General features: G+C 35.2%; 1 protein-coding gene across 6 annotated transcripts; it reads right to left on the minus strand.

The window, feature by feature from the left end:
- Positions 1-197: 197 nt before the first annotated feature.
- On the minus strand, positions 198-27,110 carry LOC129257655 (pyruvate kinase PKM-like). Of its 6 annotated transcripts, none has more exons than XM_054896028.2 (11): positions 26,850-27,110; positions 18,412-18,609; positions 16,808-16,899; positions 14,996-15,121; positions 10,078-10,264; positions 8,254-8,396; positions 7,398-7,525; positions 6,575-6,725; positions 5,258-5,410; positions 3,315-3,481; positions 198-2,520 (listed from the first exon to the last, which is right to left on the minus strand). In XM_054896028.2, the coding sequence occupies exons 2-11, from the start codon at positions 18,587-18,589 to the stop codon at positions 2,229-2,231; spliced, it is 1,617 nt and encodes a 538-aa protein (XP_054752003.1). In that variant the 5' UTR covers positions 18,590-18,609; positions 26,850-27,110; the 3' UTR covers positions 198-2,228. The 6 variants fall into 6 exon arrangements, with proteins under 6 accessions (XP_054752003.1, XP_063952679.1, XP_063952676.1 ...); XM_064096609.1 differs by lacking the exon at positions 26,850-27,110 and adding an exon at positions 19,600-19,726; XM_064096606.1 differs by lacking the exon at positions 26,850-27,110 and adding an exon at positions 19,326-19,432.
- Positions 27,111-27,984: the final 874 nt, after the last annotated feature.

Raw genomic sequence — 27,984 nt, forward strand, 5'->3', positions numbered from 1 at the left:
GATTTTAAGCATGCAAACAATTTTGACAGTCTTTACGGTCCTTATGAAATGAGAAACTTTTTGGCCAATACACTTCCACTATTAAAAGCAGAAAATAAAATGTATTTTAAAAAAATTCACGGATTCATGCTTATTTTCCTTCCATAACCAATTCTAATTATCCTGCATCAGTAGTCAATAAGGAAAGAAAATGCATGTTTTCTTTATTTGTGATATAGCATTTATTGCCTTCAAAGAACCACAAGCTCATATCTGGCAGTTTTTTTTTCATCGCACATCAGGTCTTGTGTACCACATCAACACATGTAACTTCCAATAACCTATTCCAAAATAACCACACATTTAGCAACTAACATGCACATGCTTTAAAATAGAGGTTCACATGGGTTACACATGTACTGATACTTGACAGGAATTCTAACAAAGCAGCAGCTGTCGGATTCAACTGGTAATTTCCATTCTTGAAAATGGGAATTCCATAAGGACAAAACTTGGAGAAGAGAAAGCAACTTCAGTTGGGTATTTATAGCACACTTCATGTTAATGGGACATGTACATGTATGAATGATTTATGGAAAAAGGAACAATTCTATTCCAATCAAGATTTTATGTTTGCTGCAATATGAATGCATATGTTCACTATTTTCAAGTTTCTTTTCATACAGGGACCCTGTTCCACATCCCATTGAAGCCTATTTCAATTCTCAGCATCATTCTGAATTATAGAGTATACTTCTGATAAGCTGTCCAAGTGTTTAGACTTATGATGGTATCAAGATAAGATCTTCAGTTACAATTATTTCAGTCAAAGGGAATTCAGATAAATTGACTGTGAAAATTGATCAATGAAAGTAGTTCATTTCTACATGCACTCAATGGTAACAACCGTGACATATTTTACTACAGTCCAATATTAGCACTTAAACTTGCTCAGACGTCAACAATAACCAGGCATGTCAATTTAAACATCAACACCATACAAATATCTGACTCCCAGTATTGCATGTACAGAATACATGTTAATTTCAGCGAATAAAAGTAAATATTATTTCTTAAAGGGTCTCGACCTTCATTTCATAAAGGTTATTTTGCAAATTTATAGAATACAAGTAAAGATATACTTGGTATGTAAATATTCATGAGATGGATGATTATCAATTCATTATATAAAAAAAAATCTGAATAAAAAGCTTAAAGCTAGCATATCAACCAAGGTAGATTGATAAAACATATTATTCAGGTGGATCATATCCTTATAAATAAACAAACAAAGTGCAAAAAATAGAAAAAAAATAAAAACATAACTTCAAACTAAGTTTGGCACAACATGAAAAACCAAAAGTTCTTTTCTTGACACCAGGCATTCTAGCTAGTTTTTCTTCTGGAACACTGCAAAGAAAATGACAGTTGTCCAATACTCAAAAAACTGTTCAAACAACTATACATAGCATAACAATAAACTGTGCTACGTTTCACCATTATCATCTATTATATTGGTCATTGATGTATAATTTCAGGACAAAAATCCAAATGACCTATATAACTGGGGTCAACAAAGATATATTCTAAAATGCTCATGAAGGTAATACATATTCAAAGGTTATTGTTGCTCTGAAATATCTCTTTCCTCACAAAAAATAGTCTTCTAACCATTAACAAATTGTGGAACATATACCTTGTGCACTTTTGTGCTTACAGTTTCACCATGATTATTTCATAACATATGGGTAAAACAGACAGTATGGGATAACATATAAGATGTAAATTATGGATTGGATATAACAAGATGTCAATGAAGGTGTATTCTTAAATACTCATGAATGTACCATTTATTCATATTTCTACAAGAACACCTGTTCTCTATAATATATACCTGAGAGGAAAGCCAAGTCCTCACCATCAAATGATTAAATATGGAGTCACATTTTCCACAAAATACCAAACCAGTCACAGGTCCTGGATTTGTTTGTTGCTGCTGAACATAGCTACCAACAGAAAAATGAACTGTAAATGTAACCCTGTTTGACACCTACTTGTCTGTGTGCAACAAATATTAAGTCTTCTTTACAATCACCACCAATATCCATACTAAAAGTGTTTCAATCAACAACACATTGAGGTCATTACTGAAAGCAAATGACACAGTAAAGGGTTTAGATTGTATATTGAGAGGATAAAATCTGCATATATAATTTCTTTGGATTTTCCTATCTATCAAAGGTACCTCTCTAAGAGTAAATGATGCGCATAGTGTTGGTGAAGCCTGCACCTGATCGCCAACCAGTTACTACAATGACAGGGGTGTTATCTTCAAAGAACTTCCTGCCCTTGCCGACCTCTACAGCAAACTTGACACGGTTGTCAATATCCTCAGACCAGATGCGTTCCTCCTCCTCGGGGTAGGGGTAGAGGAGAGGAAAGCAGCCACGATGGAGATGGATCTGACGAGCAATGACTTGGTTACGGGTCACTGCCAGGATAGGGGCAAGAGGACGGAAGCGGGAAATCATGTGGGCAGACCTGAATATAGAGAATGGATAAGAGGCAAAATATATTAGAGAAGTTGAATCACCTCGACACAAGTGTTAAAAAAAATAAATAAACTGTCCATTACAGTCCTGCATTGCATTACAATTCACTGTTTCTATTGACAATCATAATAAAGACAATAAAAACATCACATCATTCCATCCAGGCAAAATATATATACCGGTATATATTTTTTTCATTTCAGGGGCTACTTTTCAAAACCTACTGCCAAAATCTGCAAAATTGGATATGCTCCTACATTGCAGTGAATGGGGGTTTGTATTTCTCATTTTTCATTTTTTTTTTTTTTGAGGGGGGTTATTTTCCAGGGTGAAATCAACCCAAGCCCCCATTTAATTTTTCTCTGATATCATCCTAGTTCATTACATCATAATTCTACATGAAATATCATAAGTTGAGTCAATATGCATGTACAGAAAAACTTGCAAAGTCAACCTTGAATATTTACCCAAGTAGAAGCAATTTTATACCAGATCATGAAAAAAATGTGCCATATACCACTTCCAAGTTAAAGTTTTCTAACATATATCGGTCGTCCCCCCAAATTTGACCTAGGAAAAATTACCATCATCAATTAGTCTATTAAACAAGCTTGTGGCTTCAATCACATAAAACATTAAAATGAAATTATATTTCCATCACAGCTTCTGCCCAAACTCAATAATAGTTGGCATCATCAGATGATTTCTTTCTATGATTGTTGCTCATGCAAGTCCATCATCAGGGAATGCACCATGGGTGTGATTCATCAGAAGATATCTTACCTTCCAGTCTTAGTGAGTACAATGATTGCACCAGCCAGGCATTTATAAGATGCTTCCACAGCTGCAATGGCTACAGTCAAACCAGCACTGGTTGGCATATCAACCTCCCTGGTCAGTTCTTCAAACTGCTGCCTATGGAACACTGCGGCCTCTGCCTCTCTGGAGATCTATGGAAACATACCCAACAAGAAAAAATGTCTGTTATTTAACATATACATCAAGTGGGTCTAGTAACTTGTTTGGAATATCATTACAAATCATTGGCAATTAGTTCTAGAATTTCATTTTCTTTAGATGACTCTAATTTATACTGATAACAGATGAGGACATTCAATAAAATCACCATGATTCTTGATAATACAAATTAAATATTTGATAAATGTAGCTGTCCATTCATGCAATCAAAACTATAGAATAAATATTCTACGTTCCAAGGTAACATGATAACTTTGTCACTGATGGTAACCACCATGGTAACACTGCTCAATTGCTTTACTTTATTGTCGAAAGAAGGGTTCTGATTGCTGTTAGGTTAAGATCAATGTCCTATATTCTCTTCATATTTCAATTGTACCATGGTACAAAACCAGGGTTTACGCAGATTTCATCTATTATCCATTTCAATTAGGCGCCTTTTGCCAAAAGCGTGCATTTTTAATTGAACCTTTCTTAGTGTACATAATGATATTATGGAATTATGTACACACACCTGCATAAACCTTGGTTTTGTACCATGGTGCAATTTAAACCCATTTTGAGAACACAGACCAGTATATTTTAGGCAAAATTAGAAGGTGAAGGAGAATGGGAAGCAAAACAGCATTGACTAAATACTATAAACTGGGAATAGCATATCCAAAATTATTTTACATTTTCAACTACTTTGAATAGATGAATCTGTCATCAATATTTCATCTCAATATTTTGATATTTGTCTTCCTCATTAACACTATTATGTCATCTATGATATCATTAGTATTATATTAGAAAGCAGTGAACTCTGAAGAGATGTCTGAGAACCTACAAGAAGAAGTCGGCAAAGAAATAGAAGGAAATTAATATCTTTTGGACAATCCAACAATTAAAGTGAGGTGAATCATTTTAGAGGAGTTAGCACATACATGTACTATCACCAAAAATGTTTTGATACAATAGAGAAAACCTTTGAGTATGAGCTTAAAGAGAAGGACCACGAGATTGGCAGTCTAGGGAAGAGAGTTAATAACCTTGAAGCTCAACAAGATGGCTTGGAACAGTATTCAGGGAAGAACTGCTTTATGTTGACATGGGATAGAAGGAAAAGAATGTGAAGACAGAGATGAAGTAATTGGGAGATTCTGCAAGGACAAACTTGGGGTAACACTAAAAATAGTGATATTGACAAATCCCGAGAACAAGGATCTCGCAATAATGAAGATTGCTAGCAACAAAACCTGCAACGCTGTCACTAGATTAGTGGAAAAACTACACCATACCACTATGTTCAAGAAAACTTAACAAATGCCAGATTGGAACTTTCTTGGCAAGTGAAGAAAACTTACAAAGATCACCTGAAGAGCACATAAACACAGGACAGAAAATAAACTTAAATAAAAATAAATGATCATGAATTTCCCTAATGAAGGTGAGTGATATTGACAAAATTAAGGCAAAACTTTCAGTCTATCGCTCACATCCACCGCAGGACTGTTCTTGCTTTACTGTTTTTGGTTTGCTTTTGCTTGTTTTTGTAAATATCTATTTATTATCATGGTTATTGTAGTCTTGTATATAATTATGTTATTTGTGATTAAATAAATTGAAATGAATACTGTCCCTGGTGTATTAAAATCGATCACAAAATGTCCAGCACAATACAACCTATGACACTTTGGTACTATACAGGAAATGAGATTTAATAGCATGTAATGAAGAAAATATCTCGAAAGTAAAGAAATATTTACCCTGTGCATCATGCTAACAGCTTCAACTGGGTATTTGCCCTTTGCTGTTTCTCCTGATAACATAACACAATCTGCACCATCAAGGACAGCATTGGCAACATCACTAGTCTCTGCCCTGGTGGGACGGGGGTTGTTCACCATACTCTCCAACATCTATAAACGTGTGATAAATTACATAAATATATCAGTGTCAGCACAGTAGGTGTATTCTTAGTCACAGTACAAATTTGCTTAAGGTTTCTTTAAAAAAAAACCACACAAGGCATTAGACATGTGCAAGATAACTGCATGTTTCTTATATTTTTCTCTATTGTTTTTTTTTAATAAATGAAATAGTGTATTTTTTATGCTACATATATATACCATGCAAAACCTGCTGTTTACCTTTTGAAGCATTGGACCTGGTACAATTACTATGTCCTTACTTTGTAAACTTTTGAATTTTTGGTAAACTACTTTTCTTGAATTAAAAAGTGATATTAACAACATTATTATGTCTCACCAACTGGCAAAAATACACACCTAGACCCCTTTTCATAGTTCCCTCTCAATTGCATCCTAACATGAAAAATAAGAAAGCCTTGCAGATCATACAGTATTTTGCTATGTTTGTGAGGAATGATTAAATGTGTACTGCTTTGGTAAAGGGTCAATAGTATGAATTCTACTGGAGCATCATCTAACTTTCCAATATTACAAATGTGTCGCAGCCTCTTAATCTTTATTCAGTGGTTGATTATTTGTGAAAAATCAAAATTTGATTTTTTTTGTTTTTGTTAAAGAACCAAGAACCCGCAGGCCTCTCAGTAGTTTTATTTTTTCTTTAGAAATTACCCTTGAGCATTCATCTATATATTTTGTAATTTATCAGTAAGCTACAAAGATTAAATCCTAAAATTTTCAGCCCATTCTATGCTTGAATTTTTTTTTTTTCATCAATAAAAAAATTACCCAGACATTTTCAAATAAGATTCATTTTTATTGTACATCCTTCACATTTTGGGGCAAACTTGTTCATATAATTTAGTGGTGAATTGGAATAGCTATATTCACTGGGGAAGGGGGGTGACAAAGGCTTAAAAATGCTAATACTTGAATATATCTTCAAATATTCCACAGCTTTTATTTTGTCATGCCTGTGGGAGTATAATAAAGATCACGGGAGCATTTCATGATAAGTTTTGCCAGTGATTTCACTGACAGATGTTAAAAGCTACTACAAATCCTTGCACCTGATTGGCTGAGAGCAATATGGTCATTTTAAATCACTGACAAAACTGCTCATGAAACACTCCCCTGCTAGATCCTGCCCCTCACCTGAGTAGCACAGATGACTGGTTTACCAATCTTGTTACATCTACTGATCATCATCTTCTGAGCTAGGAAGACCTTCTCTGGGGGGATCTCAATACCGAGGTCACCACGGGCAACCATGATACCATCACTTGCTTCCAAGATCTCATCAAATCTACAGGAAGGAAACCATGGAAATGTAGCATGGCTTTAATCAGCTTACACAACATTTTCAGGGGTTTTTTTTTCATCACAATTAGTCAGAAGTGAGATTTCAGGGCTTGGCATACATAAAAGGCATCTATATGGATACTGATGTTGCGTGCATATGTGCCTTTTTTTACACAAAGTGAGTTAAGAGGTATCCCTTCCCACTGGCACAGTCAGCACATCTGAAAGCTTAAATCTTCTCAAGGTAGTGAGGAATCAAATCTACAGGAAGGAATCCAAGGAAAGGCAGCATGGCTTTGAGGTTTTGAAGTTTTATGAGCGAAGGTTTGGGATATCTTGCAGTGATTATTTTCTGTATACTACTCATAAAATTAATCACAATTTCTGTTGCCAAAGCCTAGACAAGATTATCAGATGGGTAAGCATTGGCAATTTCCATAAAGGAAAGCTTCAAATACCTTGCAGGGTTTTTCATCACTATTTCTTATAATGTAATTTTAAAGCTCTAAATAGAATACACAATGAAGAATAAATAGTGGAATTTCATATAAATGATCTCAGAAACAGCTGGTTTGTAGCAGTACAAGGTATCTATACAGGATATACAAGCAAAATTAGAAAGTGTATTGCATGGAGTGGCCCCCTAACATCATAGTTTTATCTTCAGCTGACTTACTTGGCTACACCTTCCTGGTTCTCAATCTTACTGATGATCTTGATATGAACTCCTTGTTCACCCAATACCTCTCTCACCTGTTGAACATCGCTAGCCTTGCGGATGAAGGATGCAAACACCATCTCAACCTGACAATAGAGGGGTAAGGGGATATCAGATTAAGCTTGTACATGCCTCACAAATATTTCCTGTGTAACACATTTCACATAGCTGAACCATTGCTAAAATATTCAAAATTTCTGGGACAAACAAAATGGAAGAATGTGTATTGTTAGACATATTCAGAATCATGAGCACCTGCTCTAGTCAAACTGGGATGCAAAATACATAACAAACCCTGAAGGCACAGATTTCATGCTTAAATTCTACCATTCCACAATTAAACGAAACAACTGTGTTATCATAAATATGATTCAAATAGTTTGAGCTTCCATCTTGCTTTTAGAGGAAATAACAATGATCCTAAAAGAGATAGAGGGCTATTAAGCACCGACATGACATTTGCTCCAGCGATAATTGCTCTGGGCATAATTTCTTCTAAGATGTAGGGTTAGGGTTGCAATAGAGTTTTATGTTAGGTTTAGGGTAGGGTACAAAATAGTGCTAAACGTAGGTTGAAGTTGGTCATTAGATAAGTGTGTTGAATTTAGAGCAGTACAACTGTCGCCGGAGCAAATGTCATGGAACTGTTTAAGCATGCTGTCGTCAAAACTTTTCATGACTTTTTTTCTTTGAGTCTTGCACACGTGTTTAGACTAAATTGTGACTACCAACGACCCAGAAGTTTTTTGGTGTCAAGTTTTTTGGGGGTTAAAAGACCTTTTATCAGTATTTGCACTTACGGGAATAAACTTACCCCATTTTCTAAACCAAATTTGAGATCTCCCTTATCTTTCTCTGAGAGTGCAGGCAAGTCTACTTCAGCATTGGGTAGATTAACACCCTTCCTACTACCAAGCATGCCTCCATTGATAATCCTGCAGTCTAGGTAGTCAGAACCTGTTCAGAAATAAAATATAAAGTTAAGTGTTCAGGTAGACATAAGTAGGCTTCAATCCTGCTTTGCATGCGTTGGTTGTCAATTTCATCCGAATGAGGTTTTCAATACTATGAATATTTGCCTACATCTTAAGGACGTTCCACAGTTAAAGTGAAATCCATGTCATTTTCACCAAACTTTGCACATAGATACTTTAGAACCTTAATATTCGAAATATGCAAAAATTAACATAGGTCCATGTGCTTGATTTTTTGCTATAGTGCTTCAAAGTTCACCCAAATTGATGTTCTTAAAAATTGCGCATTCAAAAGAATTTGGCATTTTTAGACCGCCCAAGATTACTACAATGAGTTTAAACCTCTATTACTCAGTCAAAATACATGAAAAAGTCATCAAATTTCGCAAGAGAGTTAATAATTGTATCGTTAGAATGGAGAATCTATTTATAGTGCTATTTGTTTGCAATTTTAAGTTTAACAGCTCTGTCAGTTCTTAAAAAAGGCGTAAACGATAACAAAATCCCAATCTGAAAAATGTAAAATTTCAGTAACAAACTACAAACGTACAATAAATGCTGCACTTTATTCAAAATCCATGTCATTTTCACCAAAATTTGTAGAGTTGTAGAGGAAGGTATACCTAAGAGGAACAAACATTAAAAAATAGGGGTTCATGTGCTTGTTTTTAAACTATCAGCATTTTTTTTAGAGCAAATGTGCTTTTTAAAACACCAAAAATGCGCCGAATGCTTTGTATCTATGTGAAGAAAAAATCAAAATCACTCTACCATTTATTCAAACTCGGGGTAATATCCGTGATTCTTGGCAGCAATGCAGAGTAAACTATTTTGAAATTGTAGAATTTTTTTTTGAATGGTCCATGGAATAATTCAATTTTTTAGCTTCATGAAATAACGCATCGGATCTGCAGTTAAAGTGCAGAAGATGAGAAAAATCAGCTCATACCCGCAGCTAATTAATCACTTGTTCATCCATTGTGACGTCAGCGCGCAGAGTGTAAACTATGCGCAGATCATAATGCGCACAAACATAACTGTGGAACGTCCTTAAATGTTTCATAAAGTCATAACTTAAGTGAAAGAAAGTTGGAGAGTACGAATATATTTCTTTGTAAAACTATTTTTTTTTCACATAAGCTTTCCTGACTACGCTTTTTTCTATGCTGCAATAACACTAGTGAGGGAAAAGACATTAATTGAGATTCCTGCTGTCCTGAAGTACAATGGCCATTATGGATGATAACTATTCAGCTATCTAAAGCACTTGTTTACCTTCAATAACCCATAAAAGCTCTTCATCAAAATAAACAGGATGTATTAGTGAACCCATTTCAAGGGCAATCAAAAAGTCTTTTCAAAGAAATTTTCCTTTGAGTTCTATCTAATCCACCTCTTGTCACCTCTGTCAATGCCTCATTAACAATAGCTAGTAGACTACAGCATTTAAGCCCCTCTTTCCTCACACTGTACATTATCCTCTAAAGTCATAGAGCTATCATATCAAACTGATAACCCCCTATCAGAGCCGATTCTGAACTCAAATTTAAAATGTGGCGACACTTTGGTAGTTTTGTGGTGTATGGTTTCGTGGACACTTATTTCCCATGAGTAATAGGCTGCAAAAATATCATATTTGCCATTAACATACATTTTCAACTTACCAATTTTAGTAACTTCAAGTGCAATCAAACCATCATCAACAAACACAGTGCCTCCCACATCTAGGACCTTTCTCATGTTTGGATAGTCAACGTAGATCTTCTCTGCAGTGCCAGACTCGGCGTCGCCTTTGTTTAAACTTAGGCGGATTGTCTTTCCACTTTCCAACTTTATCTCAGCCGAACCTCCCTACAATACATGAATAAAATGATCTTCATGAAGGTTACATTAAAGCTGAATCATGAAAAACATTCTTTTGAACATATAAATTCACATCTTCACAAGAGATGCTGTGTTCAATATATGTATCCTTTAAATAGTCCGGGTTATAACTGAGCAAGGTGCCACTTGGAGAAGGAGAAATTTTCATATAGTGCCTCTAGACCAGTTCTTTACGCTGAATATGAATATATGAGGTAAACAGGCTGTATCCTGAAAATTAACCTGTGAGGGCGCTTTTTTCAAAATGGCCGCCATATTTTGCGAGAATTTGAATTTTCGTACATAGATTTCGACATAAGCATTCAATTGCCATAGAATTAGTGTCATATGAAAGCCAAATAAATTCCCTACAATTTGGTACTATTTATAGGGAATAAGTAGGTCATTTAGCTGAGATTTTAAGTAGAAAACTTGATTTTTGTAATTTTTTCCCAAAAATTAAAAATTCTACAAATACATGATTTTACATAATTCTATGAAAAATTAATCAATTACCTTGAAATGTTCCTGAAAACTTTATTGATATACTATTATCATGTGGATGAAATTCCAACTCTGTATCATTTTTTAAAGCAAATTTATAAGGTATCAAACTTGAATACTTCAATTCCAGAAATGTCGCTTTTTGTATGCATTTCCATAGATTAATACGTATAACATGTATAATACATGTATGTATAATACATGTATGTATAATGTATAGTTAAAACTTAAATGCTATTATCTCCACTAGTTAATCACTTGCAGAGTTAAGAGTAGGCTTTTCTCTATCAGCTGCATAAAACAAAATGTTTGCACATCGAAGCCTAACATTTTCAGGGGGTGGGGGTGTCGAAGTCCCCCCCCCCCCCACGTTCCTATATCATGTTGTTGTATATTGCCTATTTGTTAGAAAACTGTTTTTTGGAGCACCCATTGAGGCAAAAGGCATTTCTGTTATACAGTACATCCACTTTAATTACTTTAAAACCACTTGGAGAGGAAAAGAGTAGGCTTTGTTCTACCAGCTACATCAAAAGAAGTGGCACATCGAAGCCTACCCCTCTCGGGGAGGGGGAGCTTTTGCTTAATATTGCCAATTTATTTGAAAATTCACAACATTGAGGCCAAAAAGCGTTTGTGCTTTGTTGTACACCCCATTTTATTAATTTGAGACCACTTAGAGAGGAAAGAGTAGGCTTTGCTCTATCAGCTGTAAAGAAGTGTTGGCAAATCGAAGCCTATCCCCTTCAGAATGTTCGGGAGCTGTAGAATTTACCTCACCAATTTTCGGTATTTGACTATCTATTGGACATTCACAATTTTGGATCACTCATTAAGGCAAAAGGGCGTTTCTACTATATAGTACAGCAAATTCTATTTTCTTGCAATGACTTGGAGAAGAAAGAGTAGGCTTTGCTCTATAAGCTCCATTTAAAGAAGTGTTGGCAAATTGAAGCCTATCTCATTCAGGCGGATGTAAAAGTTACCCCACTAATTTTCGGTATTTGGCTACTTGTTGAAAATTCACCATTTTGGAGCCCCCATTTAATTATTTGTATTATGTTGAAGAATGAAATTAAATTGAATTTAATTGAATTGAAGCAAAAAGGTGTCTCTGATATATAGTTCTGCCACTTGTATTGCCTTGAAACCGCTTAAGGAGGAAAGAATGGGCTTTGCTTTATCAGCTATAAAGATGTGCTGGCAAATAAAAGCCTACCCCCTTCTGGGGTCTGTCGAAATCACCCCCTCCCCCCTTTGCATTATTACCTATTTATCAGAAAATTCACAATTTTTGAGCCCCCATTGAGGTAAAAAAAGCATCTCTCATATATAGTTCTGCCACTTTTACTGCCTTGAAACCAATTAAGGAGGACAGAATATGCTTTGCTCTATTATCTACCTATAAAGAAGTGCTGGCACATTGAAACTTACCCATCTGGGCGGCTGTCAAACCATCCCACCCCTTTTGCATTATTGCCTAATTATTTGAAAATTCACAATTTGTGAGCCCCCATTGAGGCAATATGCACTTCTGCTGTATAAACACCCGATTTCATTTTCTTGAAACCATTTGGAGAGTAGATTCCCCTCTTTCAGCTATATATGTCGAATTGCTGCCATATCGAAGCCTGACCCACTTCAGGGGACTATAGATGTTACCCCAACTTTTTTTTACGATTTTTTGCCAATTCATTGGAAAACTCGCCATTTTGGAGCCCCCATTGAGGCAAAAAAGGTGTTTCTGGTATATAGTAGAGCCACTTCTTTATAGCTGATAGAGGAAAGCCTACTCTCTCCTGTCCAAGTAGTTTCAAGGCGGTAATAGTGGCAGAACTATATATCAGAACCGCCTTTTTGCCTCAATGGGGGCTCAAAAATTGTGAATTTTCAAATAAGCAATAATGAAAAAGGGGCGGGGTGATTTCAACAGCCCTCTCATGGGGATATGCTTTTATTTTCGAGCATGTCTTTATATGTAGCTGTTTAAAGCAAAGCCTTTATTCTTTTCTCTCCAAGTGGCTTCAAGGGTGAAAAAAGGCAGAACTATATATCAGAAATGCCTTTTTGCCTCAATGGGGCTTCCAAAATGGTGAATTTCAAGAGGGGGGGGGGGAGTAATTTCGACAGTCCCCTGAAGGGAGCAGGCTTTTATTTGCCGGCACTTCTTTATATGTGCCTGATAAGGCAAAACCTATTCTTTCCTCCCTAAGTGGTTTCAAGGCAGTAAAAGTGGTATAACTGTATATCAGAACGCTTTTTTGCATAAATGGGGGCTCCAAAATGGTGAATTTTCCAATAAATAGGCGATAATGAAAAAGGGATTGGGTGATTTCAACAGCCACCCGGAGGGGGTAGGCTTTTATTTGGCAGCACTTCTTTATATTTGGCTGATAAAGCAAAACCTATTCTTTCCTCCCTAAGTGGTTTCAAGGCAGTAAAAGTGGAAGAACTATAAATCAGAAACGCCTTTTTGCCTAAATGGGGGCTTCAAAATGGTGAATTTTTCAATAAATATGCAATAATGCAAAAGGCATGGGGTGATTTCAACTGCATCCCGGAGGGGTAGGCTTTTATTTGCCAGCACTTGTTTATATATAGCTGATAGAGCAAAGCCTACTCTTTCCTATCCAAGTCATTGCAAGAAAATGAAATTGGCTGTACTATATAGTAGAAATGCCCTTTTGCCTCAATGGGTGATTTGAAATGGTGTAATTTCCAATACACAGGCAATAAACATAATATAGAGGGGGAGAAGTTGACTCAGACAGCACCTTAGAGGGCTAGTGTTCGATGTGCTGCGCTTATTTATGTAGCTGGTAGAACGTACTCTACTCTTTCAAATAAATAAAATAAATAATAAAGCACAAACGCTTTTTGCCTCAATGTTGGGTCCAAAATGGTGAATTTCCAAATAAATTAGCAATAAGCGAGGGGTGACTTCCACAGCCCCCCCCCCCCCCAAGTGGGGTAGGCTTCGATTTGCTACTTCTTTTGATGTAGCTGGTAGAACAAAGCCTACTCTTTTCCTCTCCAAGTGGTTTTAAAGTAATTAAAGTGGATGTACTGTATAACAGAAATGCCTTTTGCCTCAATGGGTGCTCCAAAAAACAGTTTTCTAACAAATAGGCAATATACAACAACATGATATAGGAACGGGGGGGGGGGGGAGGACTTCGACACCCCCACCCCCTGAAAATGTTAGGCTTCGATGTGCCAACATTTTGTTTTATGTAGCTGATAGAGAAAAGCCTACTCTTAACTCTGCAAGTGATTAACTAGCGGAGATAATAGCATTTAAGTTTTAACTATACATTATACATACATGTATTATACATACATGTATTATACATGTTATACGTATTAATCTATGGAAATGCATACAAAAAGCGACATTTCTGGAATTGAAGTATTCAAGTTTGATACCTTATAAATTTGCTTTAAAAAATGATACAGAGTTGGAATTTCATCCACATGATAATAGTATATCAATAAAGTTTTCAGGAACATTTCAAGGTAATTGATTAATTTTTCATAGAATTATGTAAAATCATGTATTTGTAGAATTTTTAATTTTTGGGAAAAAATTACAAAAAATCAAGTTTTCTACTTAAAATCTCAGCCAAATGACCTACTTATCCCCTATAAATAGTACCAAATTGTAGGGAATTTATTTGGCTTTCATATGACACTAATTTTATGGCAATTGAATTCTTATGTCGAAATCTATGTATGAAAATTCAAATTCTTGCAAAATATGGCGGCCATTTTGAAAAAAAGCGCCCTCACAGGTTAATTTTCAGGATACAGCCTGTTTACCTCATATATTCATATTCAGCATAAAAAATTGGTCTAGAGGCACTATATGAAAATTTCTCCTTCTCCAAGTGGCACCTTGCTCAGTTATAACCCGGACTAAAATCATTAACAAACAAAACATGTTCAGCAATGGGATAGCAAGTCCAGTTTTATTCTTCCAATCTAACATTTCTGCCAAGTTTCTGTATGTAAACAATATCTTGAACAGCGCTGATATCTATTTATCTTGATTTTCCTGACATAACCCCATTATTATGAGTATCATGAAAATATAGCATTTCAAGGAATTCTAACAAGTACTCAAGGAGGTAGAAATGGGCAATGTGGAAAAATATCTTGCTTCACAATGTTGCCTGACATTGTCTCACCAAGATAAATTAATGCATAATTACTTACACCTGACAAGAGTCCAGTTCTGATCTCTGGTCCCTTTGTGTCAAGAGCTACAGCAATACTGCATGTACGCAACTGGGTGAGACGCCTCTCAGCCTCACGAACATTTTTTATCGTCTCTGCATGGTACTACCAGATGAAAACAGAAAAATATAATTAGTAGAATTTTGAGTTACATCATCGACATTTAAAGGTCAAGTCCACCCCAGAAAAATGCTGACTTGAATAAATAGAGAAAAATCAAACTAGCATAGTGCTGAAAATTTCATCAAAATCGGATGTAAAATAAGAGAGTTATGACATTTTAAAGTTTCGCTTATTTTTCACAAAACAGTGATATGCACAACTAGGTGAGTCAGTCGATGATGTCAATCACTTACTATTTCTTTTGTTTTTTATTGTTTGAATTATACAATATTTCATTTTTTACAGATTTGACAGTAAGGACCAACTTGACTGAACCATATATTATTAACAATGCTAATTCCACATGTTCAGGGAGGAATTAATCGTTGTATCACTTGGCAATGAGGAGAAAATTGGAATATTTCATATTTCACATAATAAAATACAAAAGAAATAGTGAGTGGATGACGTCATAGTCTCCTCATTTGCATACTCACCAGGATGTGCATATAATTGTTTTGTGAAATTAAGCGAAACTTTAAAATGTCATAACTTTCTTATTTTTCATCCGATTTTGATGAAATTTTCAGTGTTATGCTTGTTGGATTTTTCTCTTTTTATTCAAATCAACTTTTTGTTGGGGTGGACATGTCCTTTAATGGTTTTCAATTGGGAGCATAAAAACGGAAGTATCACATGGCTATATGCCACATACATATATGTTTTTTTATCTTATTTCCCTTTTAATTCACCACAAGTTCAACAGTAAGAACGACCTATGATTCCATGGCTTGGTTCTCAGATATCTCTTTGGGTTATTTTGGAACTTCAAATCTGGAAATATCTGAGTATTGTTTGTCATCAACAACATATCAAATGCAAATAAGACAGAAATATCTGATGAGCTTAAGACTCGCAAAGAATTGGTAAAAAAAAACTTTGGTTTGTAACAAGCCATATACAGTCCTTTTTTCTAAGTTTTCTTCCATGTTTGAGTATCCTTTTGATTAAATTGAGTGATAAAAATGTATCCGGAAGGATGTATGTGGTATGCTATGGAGTTTGGAAACTCTTGTTGGAATGTTCCCAAGGGAGTGGGAAGGTGCATACAGTAAGTACAGGCAAGCAAGGATCCAATGTGACCAAGTTAATATCTGCAAAAGTGCTTAGAGGCGTTATTCCAATATACTAAGTGCTATATATGTGTCCTGCCACCCCAAAAACAACAAAATGAACTTTGAGGTTTTTATTGAGTTTTAAAAAGGACAACCTAAATTAAGAAATTATATAGCTTGGAAAGATTGATCAACAAAAACCCACACAAGTATTTGATTGAATGTGGAAGAAATTCATTGACAGCTTCAAGACAATGAGAAAACAATGTTTGAAATTTGGGGTTCACTCAAGCACTCAAGCACACTGTGCAATTTAAGTTAAACTTCCATCCAGTCCAGAAAAATGATGTTTAAAAAAAAACTCATGTATCTCATCTTTTATTAATCTTCAAATTTTGACAGTGTGAAGAAGAGGAGTTTCTCTTTCAGATAAGCTCATTTTCTAACTTTGTACATTTCGGAACCAAAGTACTGTTTTAGGTACATGTATGTACAGACAACCTTCCATGGTGACTTATTGTTGGTTTTGGGGTGACTGGTCACATATAAAAGTGCATTATTAAATCATCATTACCTCATGGGATCCATGTGAGAAGTTCATACGAGCAATGTTCATGCCGTTCTTGATCATATCCATTAGAGTGTCTACACTACGGGAAGCAGGTCCTGCATCAACAAAAGAATTCAACAATAATAAACATGTAATATATCAGAATTCCCACTCTGGCACATATGTCATTTTGGCATTAAATTCATTTGATAATTAGGAAAATAAGCAGATTTTTTGTCTACACACGTACATGATGTAGAATTGGTAATAACCAGACCATGTGCCCATACAGTAAATATTTTTACATAAATTTCATATTTGGCTTGCTTAAATGATGGCAGAATTAATATGAAGAAATTATACCAATTTACTTTGGAACTTTTTCAGACTTCCCCTATCATTTTTGGTTATTGCGACTACAAGTGATTAATAATTAGGGATGCCAAGTAAACTTGATTATAAGTACGAAAATCGTCTATAATGGACCCTTATACAAAGAAAATGGGTCTTCTCTGGCCAAACACGGACCTACTACAAGTAGTGTTACAAAAGTAAGGATTCTTATTACTGTCTGCAAAAGAATCATCCCTGCTTGAACCTATGTAAAAGCAGGGTAATAGATTTCATTCAAATACACTTTGACTTGTATAATTCTTATTGTACATATTTACAACAAATTTAAACCAAAAACTCAATATCTGGAAGTGGACTTTATAATGGAACTATGACTTTTACACTTTAAAGGAGAATGAAACCCTTGAAACCAGCTGAATCCATATCAAAGAGAAAAATCAAAGAAACACATTGTTGAAAGTTTGAGGAAGATTGAATGAATAATAAGAAAGTTATGAGCATTTGAATATTGAGATCACTAGTGCTATGTAGATCCTCCCATCGGCAATGCGACCAAGATCTGTGATATCACACACGTACAACTCCCTCATTACTTTAGTACTTATTTCACGTATATTCTCACTTTTATAGAGTCTATCACAAGGTGAGGTGTTCTCTTTATGAGATGACAAGTACAGAGGTTTCACAACATTATATCATTGATGAATCGTTTGTCATATGATTAGAATGAGCAAAAAGATATGTTTTGGGGTATATTTTCAGTGTCCAAATGGGAGAGTTGTACGTGTGTGACATCACAGATCTTGGTCGCATTGCCGATGGGAGGATCTCCATAGCATTAGTGATCTCGACATTCAAATGCTCATAACTCTTTTATTGCTAGTCCTATTTTACTCAAAGTTTTGTTGATTTTATTCTTTGATTTTTCTGCTTTCACAAAAGCTAACTTGCTCCAAGAGTTTCATTCTCCTTTAAACACTTGAGCTTGACTTTTGTGTAAACATTGAACTTCATGTCATGCCATAAATTATGATACACACAGGTAGACATCTATTGCCTGATTTTTATCCCATTATACATGTATTTGCTCGTTCAGCTTCTTGGTCAACCCAGAGATGTATGTGATATTCATTTATGCTTTTATGGGATGTCAACGAAACTATTAACTTAAGTATCAAAGCGATTTCTACACGGACTCCTGGCATCAAAGTCCACATATATGTCCAACATAAAGATATATTTACACTGGAAATGTAAGGTATCATGACCCCTACCGATTGTGCAGACGATTCCAGAGTTGCGCACATTGCCAGGACGAGATTCAATGTGAAGCTTGCTGCAGTGGTCCAAGAACGTGTTGGCCGTGACAACCTTGTACTGGGCCATCTGAAAGTAATGCTCGCTGTCATGTTCATCATCTGCAACATGGGGGCGCTTTGAAGCCTGAGACATGGTGATTCCAAATAACTACCCTGATAAAAAAAAATGAAATTTTAAAAGAAAAGCATGAAATTAAAGACATCTTCAAATCCTATCTGAAAGCCTATTTTTGAAACCCCCTAATTTCAGTCTTTCATTATTAATCATAAACAAAATAATCATCGGGCAAGCAGTTAAGCATGATATTTTTGTACTTTGTAGCTTGTAAAGTTTTCTTTTGTCAATTTCATTTTTAGCTCTGGTCTGAGTCTTTCACTTTGAAAAAAGACATTATTATAATTAAAGCCATTTACCACATTTTACTTATTGCAAGTACAAAGCAAGCCTCTAATGTGAATTGACCATCATTGGTATACACAGTTTGCTGCTCATTCAAACAACATTACCAGGAAAACAGGTACCCACAATCTTACATGATAAAATACACAAAATAAGTCAACACTGTCTGTCACACTATATCTGATAAGATGATCTTGCTATGACACACTCAACTATCCTTATTGACAAGCAGAATGCATTTAACAAGTACAACTTGAGACTAAAATCCATATCAACCCAATATCAAATCATATTTCCCTATGGCATATTCATCTCTGAGTATGGATACACTCCATATTGTCAAGACAAGCCTTTGACATTTATAAGCAGATCTCTTTATTTTTTTCTTTATTTAAAAGAGTTTCAAAAGCTGTTGTACAAGCATGACAAGTACTATTCATCACGTTTATATAGTATATACAGTACTAACTGAAAAATTCATAGCACCGTTGAATTGATGAAGAGGACATGAATCTCACTAAAATTATTCAAGCTTCAATAAATGTTATAAAATGCCCTAAAGAAGTTATTTGTATCATGGACCTACATGTATTGCATGTTTGTATGAATTCACGAACAGATAGCCTATCTCAAAGATAATAGCAAGGGCATAGGCTGGGGGGGGGGGGGTGGTGGTGCAGTGGGTGAATCCTCTCACATAGGCAGAGGAGTTTAGACACTGGCAAGCAAAACAAAATTTGTACCCCGTCTTCTGCTTTCAACAGCTGATTTTCCACATTTTAGTTTCACCTCCCCAAGATGTGCACCTCCCCATGCTCAAACCAGCCTATGCCCTTGAATAGATTACAGTAGAACTGAACAGAAAAAAAAAGAGTAAAAGTAAAAAGCCTATACTTTGCCAAGTACAATGATTCGTAAATGTTATTGCACTTATATCAAATTGTTAACAATGCAGTGACTCCGTTTTCGGTTTTGTTAAAAATAGCGGGGAGTTAGAGTATAATCGGTAGAAACAAAAACTCAGTTCTTGGTAATTCTTAAAAATAATGGGGAGTTAGGGGCAATGTGTTGTTGGACAATGTGTATTATCAATACTTTGATTGAAATAAACAGGAAAAACAAATCTGCAATATATGATTTTAAAGTAATTAACCTTAAGAAGTTGAAATTTGTGTGAATGTCACGCGAGTCACAATGGAATGGCTGACTGACATTTCAAAGTTTCACTTATTTTTCACAAATCAGTTATGTACATTGTACACACTCAATTATATGCAAATGAGAGAGTTGATGATATTCCTCATTCACTATTTCTTTTGTTTTTCATTTTATGAAGTATACAATAATTTCAATTTTTATAGATTTGACAATGACCAACTTAATTGAACCACAAAGTGTTAAAGCAGAGGTAATTCCACATTTTCAGGAGGAATAAAACTTTGTTTCACATGACAATGAGGATAAAATCAAAGTACATGTAAATCATAAATGTATATGGAATAGAAAAAGAAATAGAGGGTGGGTGATGTAATCAGCCTCTTCTTTTTCACACCAACAGGATGTGCATAAAACTGTAAGGTGAATTTTTTAATGTCATAACTTATTTTACGTCTGATTTGGATGGAATTTTCAGTGTTACACTTGTTGGATTTTTCTCTTTTTATTTCAATCAACCTTTTGTAATTTAGGTGTACATGGCCTTTTCAAGAATTTTCATGAAGCAAGTGCGAGCTGAAATTTGTTGATAAACTGAAAGTGGGTACTTTCAAACCATGTTTATAAAACAAAAAAAACTTCAAACATTTCCAGCGAAATATGTAATTGCAAACAAATTATATATATATTCAGAGACATTTCACACAAACGGCACGTAGCGCGAGCTGGCAATTTTCTTGAAAGACGACCACAACCTCAAACTTAATTTGATATGTGACGTAAAAACGGGGCACAATTATTAAGCCCTTCAATTAAGAATTAAAAGTGCTTTGAGATGCATCTAATAGATTTCACAATTTCCAATGTCTCTAGCCTTGGGAGGGCCCCACTCCCTGCAAAGTCTACCGCTTTTGCAGTTTTCTATGTTGGCAAGTATGGTCAGGTGATACTATATCCCAATAACCTTGCATGTCTGACATGAACATCTGATATCATCATGTCTGAAAATGGCAGACAGATTAGCATTAAGTTCCAGTATGTCAACATATGATGTTGACCAATCCTTTATTTCAAGTTGACTTCAAGGTAGTTTAAGCCATTTACAAAGCATAAAACAAAGAGTATCAAGATGCATTACTACGCAAAGAATCTAACAGTGCAAGACATGATGGAATAAAATACATCCTTGTACAGGGAAGATGCAGAACTTTTTGTCATTTGTGCAATCCTCATAAGAATTAAAATTATGATTTACATTTTGTATTATTTTTTAAATTCATTTTTAGTTGTTTGTGATAATTTATTCATATATCGAGCAATAATCATGTAGCTCTTCAGAACGAATGGGAAACCACTTTTTTTTTCATATTTGGATACTATACAGTGCGTCCCACAAAAAAACGAAACCGAGGTTTAGCGATGATTTAACATAACTTAATCACAAATACAATAGACAACTGACCTATCATTGTAAAGCTTAGAATCTCTTCTTTCAAACGGTATAACATACAAGACTTCTCATTCACGCATGAGTAAAGAAAGGAAAGCAAAAACTTGTTTGGCAGGGGTATCAAAATTTCAAAAAGAAAATCACATGCCTAAAAAGTTCAATATCTGCTCTTTAATTTGATAGCTAAATCGCAGAAAATGGCCAAGAAATAACAAAGCTATCTTTGTTCAAAACAATGCTTGTATTTCCATAATGTCATGAAACGTACATGTTTTGACCAGTTTCTCACCTAAAAAGTAAGCTATCGCACGGTTAACAAAAGACTTTATGCATGGCTCATCGTCAACAGAACGGAGAGTCAAGTAAGTCTGAAAGCTATCCAGTAAAACCTCTTCATTTTATGAAATTATTGGAATTCAAGCCTTATTTCAAATGTTACTTCTTGAACGTTTTCTGTAATTGAGGTATCAAATTAAGAGCAGATATTGAACCTTTTAAAAATTTGATTTTCTTTTTGAAACTCAGATACCGCCCGCCAAGTGACTCTTTTGTTTCCTTTTTTCAAATTGTTTTTGCTCACTCATGCATGAATGATAAATAATCTAAGTTATTTCAGATGAAAGAAGAGACTCTAAGCTTTACAATGATAGGTCATTTGTCTATTGTATTTGTGATGACAAATCATTGATAAATCTCGGTTTCGTTTTTTTCTGGGACGCACTGTATAGTATGAATCATAAATATACTTTTAAGACTCATTTGACCTTCAATAATGATGTCATCAAAATGGCTTAAGAACTCAAAAATTCCAATTTGCATGTATGACATTAAAATCATGCAAATTTGACTCTAACTCCACAAACATTGGCCGATATATAAACGCCCAATTATCAATGTATGTTGTTTTAGCTTCAGGAGGAATTATTCTTTCTGAATTATGTCTTTTAAATTGATGAAGGCATCATCATCAGAAGTTTCAATTTAATAACACATTTGTGTCTTTTTTGGACATTTTGCTTGTAACATCTATGGGAGAGGACTTTTCATCAAAACTGGATTCTATATTCCTGTCTTTCATGAAAAACATATCCACTATTTCTTGCCAGGTTTTACCAAGCTTTGAGTATGCTGTAGCGAATATTCAAAGCATTGGAGTTATTTTCCTCCATTATTTAAATCAGATGGTGGGATCATGCCCGTATTTTAATTGCAAAATTGGATTCAAGATTCTCATTTTGAGAATGTCAATTCTGTAATGTCAATGGGGAAATATTCTGGTTGATTGGTTAACACGCTATTATTCAGAACCAACTGAAGACAATTTTTTTCTTCATTTTTTTAACTCTTTTGATCTTCAACCTTATACGCAAATTTGACTCTAACTCCATTAATATTAGCCAATATATGCCCAATTCTCAATGTATGTTTTAGCTTCAGGAGGAATTACTCTTTCTGAATTGTCTTTAAATTGATAAAGGCATCATCGACAGAAGTTTCAATTTAATAACACATTCATGTCGTTTTTGGATATTTTGCTTGTAACATCTATGGGAGAAAACTTTTCATAAAAACTGGATTCTATATTCCTGTCATTCCTCAAAAATATATCCACTATTTCATGCCAGTTTTTACCAAGCTTTTTGAGTATGCTGTTGCTAATATTCAAAGCTTTGGAGTTATTTTCCTCCATGTTTTAATCACATGGTGGGATCATGCCCATATTTCAATTGCAAAATTGGATTCAAGATTTTTTTTTTTAAACAAGTAATGTCAATAATGGGAATTCTGGTTGATTGGTTAACATGCTATTAATACAAGGACTCCTCTTTCAGAACCAACTGAAAAAAACTATTTTTTTCTTCATGTTTTTTCTTTTAATCTTCAACCTGACTAGCTTTAATGATAAGTGCTTACTATTTGCAATAAGACTGAAAAGGGGATCATTTGTCCTGGATAAGTACTTGGCATAGCAATTGAACTTCCCTATGCTGAGGGGTGCAGTAGGCTGGTCGGTCATTGGCCATGTTGAACTTGTAATGTATAGAAGTACAATGAAATTAGAGGAAATAGGTTGACACCCAAGTATGACCTCTATTAAAGCTAAGTAAACATTAATGCTGCTCAATATCAGACTTTAACACTCCATTTTTTAAGGACGGCTATCAAATTCTTTAACATTTCCTTCAGTTTCACTAGAAAAATTAGTGCAGTGTGTTAACTTTTATCTTAAAGGCAGAATAGGAATGAGGGAAAGGGGGATCACTCTAGCAGCCTTGATAAATCACTTTTCATTATAATGTCAAAAAAATATACAATCTGTCAAATGTGTGAGTGGGAAAGCTAAATTAGCAAGGCTTTTGTGACAGCTGAGCTTAAAGGACAAGTCCACCCCAACAAAAAGATGATTGGAATAGAAAAAGAAAAATCAAACAAGAATAACACTGAAAGTTTCATCAAAATCGGATCTGAAATAAGAAAGTTATGACATTTTAAAGTTTTTATAAATTTCACCAAACAGTTATATGCACATCCTGGTCAGTATGCAAATGCGCGGACCGATGACATCACCCACTCACTATTTGTTTTGTATTTTATTATATGAAATATGATATATTTGAATTTTCTCCTCAATGTCATGTGAGCAAAGTTTCATTCCTCCCTTAACATGTGGGATTTGATTGTTTTAACATTTTGTGGTTCAATCAAGATGGTCCTAATTGTCATATCCGTAAAAAATGAAATATTGTATAATTCAAACAATAAAAAACAAAAGAAATAGTGAGTGAGTGACATCATCAACTCTCTCATTTGCATATCACTGAGGTGAGCGTAGAACTGTTTTGGGAAAAATAAGCGACACTTTAAAATGCCATAACTTTCTTATTTTACATCCGATTTTGACGAAATTTTCAGTGTTTTGTTTGTTGAATTTTTCTCTTTTTATTCAAATCCACTTTTTGTTGGGGTGGACTTGTCCTTTAAATAAAAACCATGATCAATCAAATACGGGTACCACTGATATTAAAGTCAAACTGTACTTGATCATGATTCTAGTAAAGAATAAAGCAGAAATTGATAAAATGCACAAAAAATAACATGAAGGCCTATCCAGATCCCTGAATATCCAACTTACTACACTCAAGAGAAGTTAACCAAATAGCCCCTGAACCGCCCTTCCTATTACACACTGAACCGCCCTTAACAGACCGTACGTTTTCTTTGCGCTATAGTATCTCTTGTCTATGATTTACCGTGGTAATATTGTGTGTGCATACCGTATAGGTTGGCTATATAGATCTGCATAGAAAAGTGTATGCTCCTATTGAGTATAATAGAGAAAAACCGATTGACATGCATCGGTGTGTAGCAAGTTCCAGACTGTTGCGCAGTCGATCTCAGCAAAGATGGCTTCGTCCATGTCTCGGAAAACCACTTACTTCGCCGAAGAAGCTCGGGCGTTGCTATATGTTCATCAAAACTTTGGATATCACACAGAGTGACATCTAGATGTGAGTTGGAATTAATTTTTGACATATTTGATCCAAGATTTGTCAGTGATACTTTACATTTTTTTGAAGGCGTGGGACTGGGGCGGCTGAAACCCGAACTTTTGTTTTTTTTCTTCTCGCTCTGCAAACGATTGTCAAAGGTCAATATTCGTACATCTGATTGAACTTTGCCATGTACCATTCTATTCAACAGGTCCTATGCTACAAAATAAATATAACTTGTAATGAACAAAAGTAAATTTATAAAAAACTATTTCAATTTGTTTGGAACAATGCCTACTTATTACCAGTTTGATTGTTTCCTCCAGTGAGAGATTGCCATTATGCATAGGAATCTGTAGGTGCTATAGGGTTAATGGAACTGAAGTCCATGTTGGTTTTTTTTAATTCTCTTCACCTGTAACAGGATTAAAACAAGTGGAATGCCTCTGGTAGTCTCGCCTGCATTACGCAAGTGGCTATTGAATAATTATTCACAAAAGAAAACACTAATTTGAAAATAAAAATACTTTGTCCATTGACCCAAAATAACCTTTGACCATCGGCGGCGCAAGCCAAACAATTTAGGGGGGGCCACCAAAATTTTTTGATAAGCAAAAAAAAAAAAAGTTATATATAATTATCAACCAAAATTTTGGGGGGACCGACAAAAAATTTTGACAAGCAAAAAAAAAAAAAAAAAAAAAAAAGGTCAACAAAAAATTTAGGGGGGGACACGTCCCCCCTGTCCCCCCCGCTTCCGCTGCCTATGTTGACCATGATCATGGATGTATTAAAGACATGCAAAATAATAATTCCTACAATCTACATGTAAATGATTATCCTCCTGTCTATGTTTCATGAACTAGATCCATAATTTTAAACTTTTTAAGTTATGCTGCCAATTCAACAAATACCCCCGAACAAGGTCAGAGTTCATTGACCCTAAATGACCTTTGACCTTCGTCATGTGGCCTGAAAGTCAGGCAGGATTTGCAGTAATACTTGATAACCAAACTTTTATGAACTATGACTATGTCCATACACTTTCTAGGTTATGATGACATTTCAAAAACTTAACCTTGGTCGCGTAATGTTGGGGAAGAACAATAGGAAACAAGATGGCGGTGTAAACATCGGGCAATTCTCTTCCTTCTTTTCATAATAATATTTTTCTCATTTTTGATGAATTCTTGTTTAAAAATAAAATTGATAGCGTAGAAACGTCGGAAACGAAGTTGTATCCCATGTTTAGGGCTAGATCTTTTAGAAGGAAAGTAGAAATTTCGGGGGCGAAAGTTTCAGGTTTTTGGGCGGTACGTGCAGATGAATGGGAAGCAATTCCTGGCTTCGTGGAGAGTAAGCATACGTTAGTAAATGATTTTTACTCTCGACTCAAGAAGCCTCCTGGCTAGTTACCTTGGAACTGCCCTATTCTGAGATTGGCCTTGATTTCCCCATGATTTGTCAATGGAAGGTCGCTTTAATTTAGATTTTAACAGTTAGATAGACTAGAAAGTCAAACTGTCGGTGTCAAAAGGGGCCTAAGGCTAAGCTTTCGATCCTACATGTACTAGCAGAATCTTCGTCGGAGGCAAAATGACAAACATATAAAGTTAGATAGACTGTTAGAATTGACTCGTGACTTGATGATCTGGCACTGGGTCTGGGTGGGATCTATTCGGGTGCAAAGTTCAAACGAAAATAGACATTCATTTTCACACTCATTCACATAGTGTCACAAACACAGCTACACTATACAGTCTACACTACAGTCCAGACATGACAGCACTCAGCAGGGTCGTCAGCAGACTTCAAATGACAAATCTAAGTTAATTTTGTGTAAACTAAAAAACGTAGCTGGATGTTAATCTAGAGTAGATCTACTGCCGGTACTTACCGTGAACGAATTTTTTACTAGCAAACCGACTGAGTGATGAAGGTAACTTTAGGTAGATGATCTACGCTATCGTTGGTCCCGCGAATTCTGGCATGCACAGCGCGATCATATGCACGTTATTGCCGCATGCAAATTGCCCTGGCTCGCCGGGGTTGCTTGCCTGGGAATGCCATTTGTACCGGTAGGTACGTAAATACGGCACGTAGGCCTACGCTACACACCAAATGCAAAAGCAGCTGATAAAAGGTCAATCCATTGTATAGTTTTTTGTCACTAGATGGGGCTATACCGCTATGATTCCAGGGGGGTGAAACTCCGCTTCTGCATCCGGTCAGAATTGAAGAAAATTTTGGAGGGTCAAAAGTGCACACTGCTTCCATTTTTCGTGTACAAGTCTATGGACACCGCCACTGTTTTGGTACACCAGCGAAATGGAGGCGTGGTCATGGAACGTCCTTCGCGCATAGCGTAAAAATATGTAAATTAGCATTTTGTCACTAATTAGCATAATGCGCGACCTGATTGAATATCGTTGGTGTCTGTGGTTGTAATACTTCATGTCACTCATTCATTATTTTTTTTCTCCTAAGAGTAATCTATTTTTATTGATCTATTTGTTCTTGCCTGTCACGATTACTGCATATTTGATTTATTTTAGCTGAAAGTGGCCAGGATCTTTGCTCAGGCAATAACTGGAAACTTTATGAGTGGGATTTTAATTGAGCTTGATTTGCCCTCTTTTCGTACCATTTTCATTCTACTAATTACATACACTATTTATATTAGAGAAGAGGTTCCTAAAGAAAATGTTGCCATAATGATCTTCCCCTTAAATTGTGTATTGTTCCTCGGTTTATAATAATGGTTGAATGTAATTACGATGTTTCTGAAGCCCTTATTTATTTTTTATCGTTTCTTTTTATTGCAGAAAATGAAAGGAACCTAGCTTTATTTCATAATTTGAACAAAATAAGAACAAATCAAATTCTTTGACATAATTATTGCACAGTCTCCAATATAGGTCCTATTATGAATAGCAGTCGGGAGCACTTAATTTTAAATGGTGACTTCTATGTCATTATCATATATCAATAACCATGACCCAATACAATATTTTAGGAGGATTCTCAAAATT

Source organism: Lytechinus pictus, chromosome 3 (genome assembly GCF_037042905.1).
Source record: "Lytechinus pictus isolate F3 Inbred chromosome 3, Lp3.0, whole genome shotgun sequence".
NCBI lineage: Eukaryota > Metazoa > Echinodermata > Echinoidea > Temnopleuroida > Toxopneustidae > Lytechinus > Lytechinus pictus.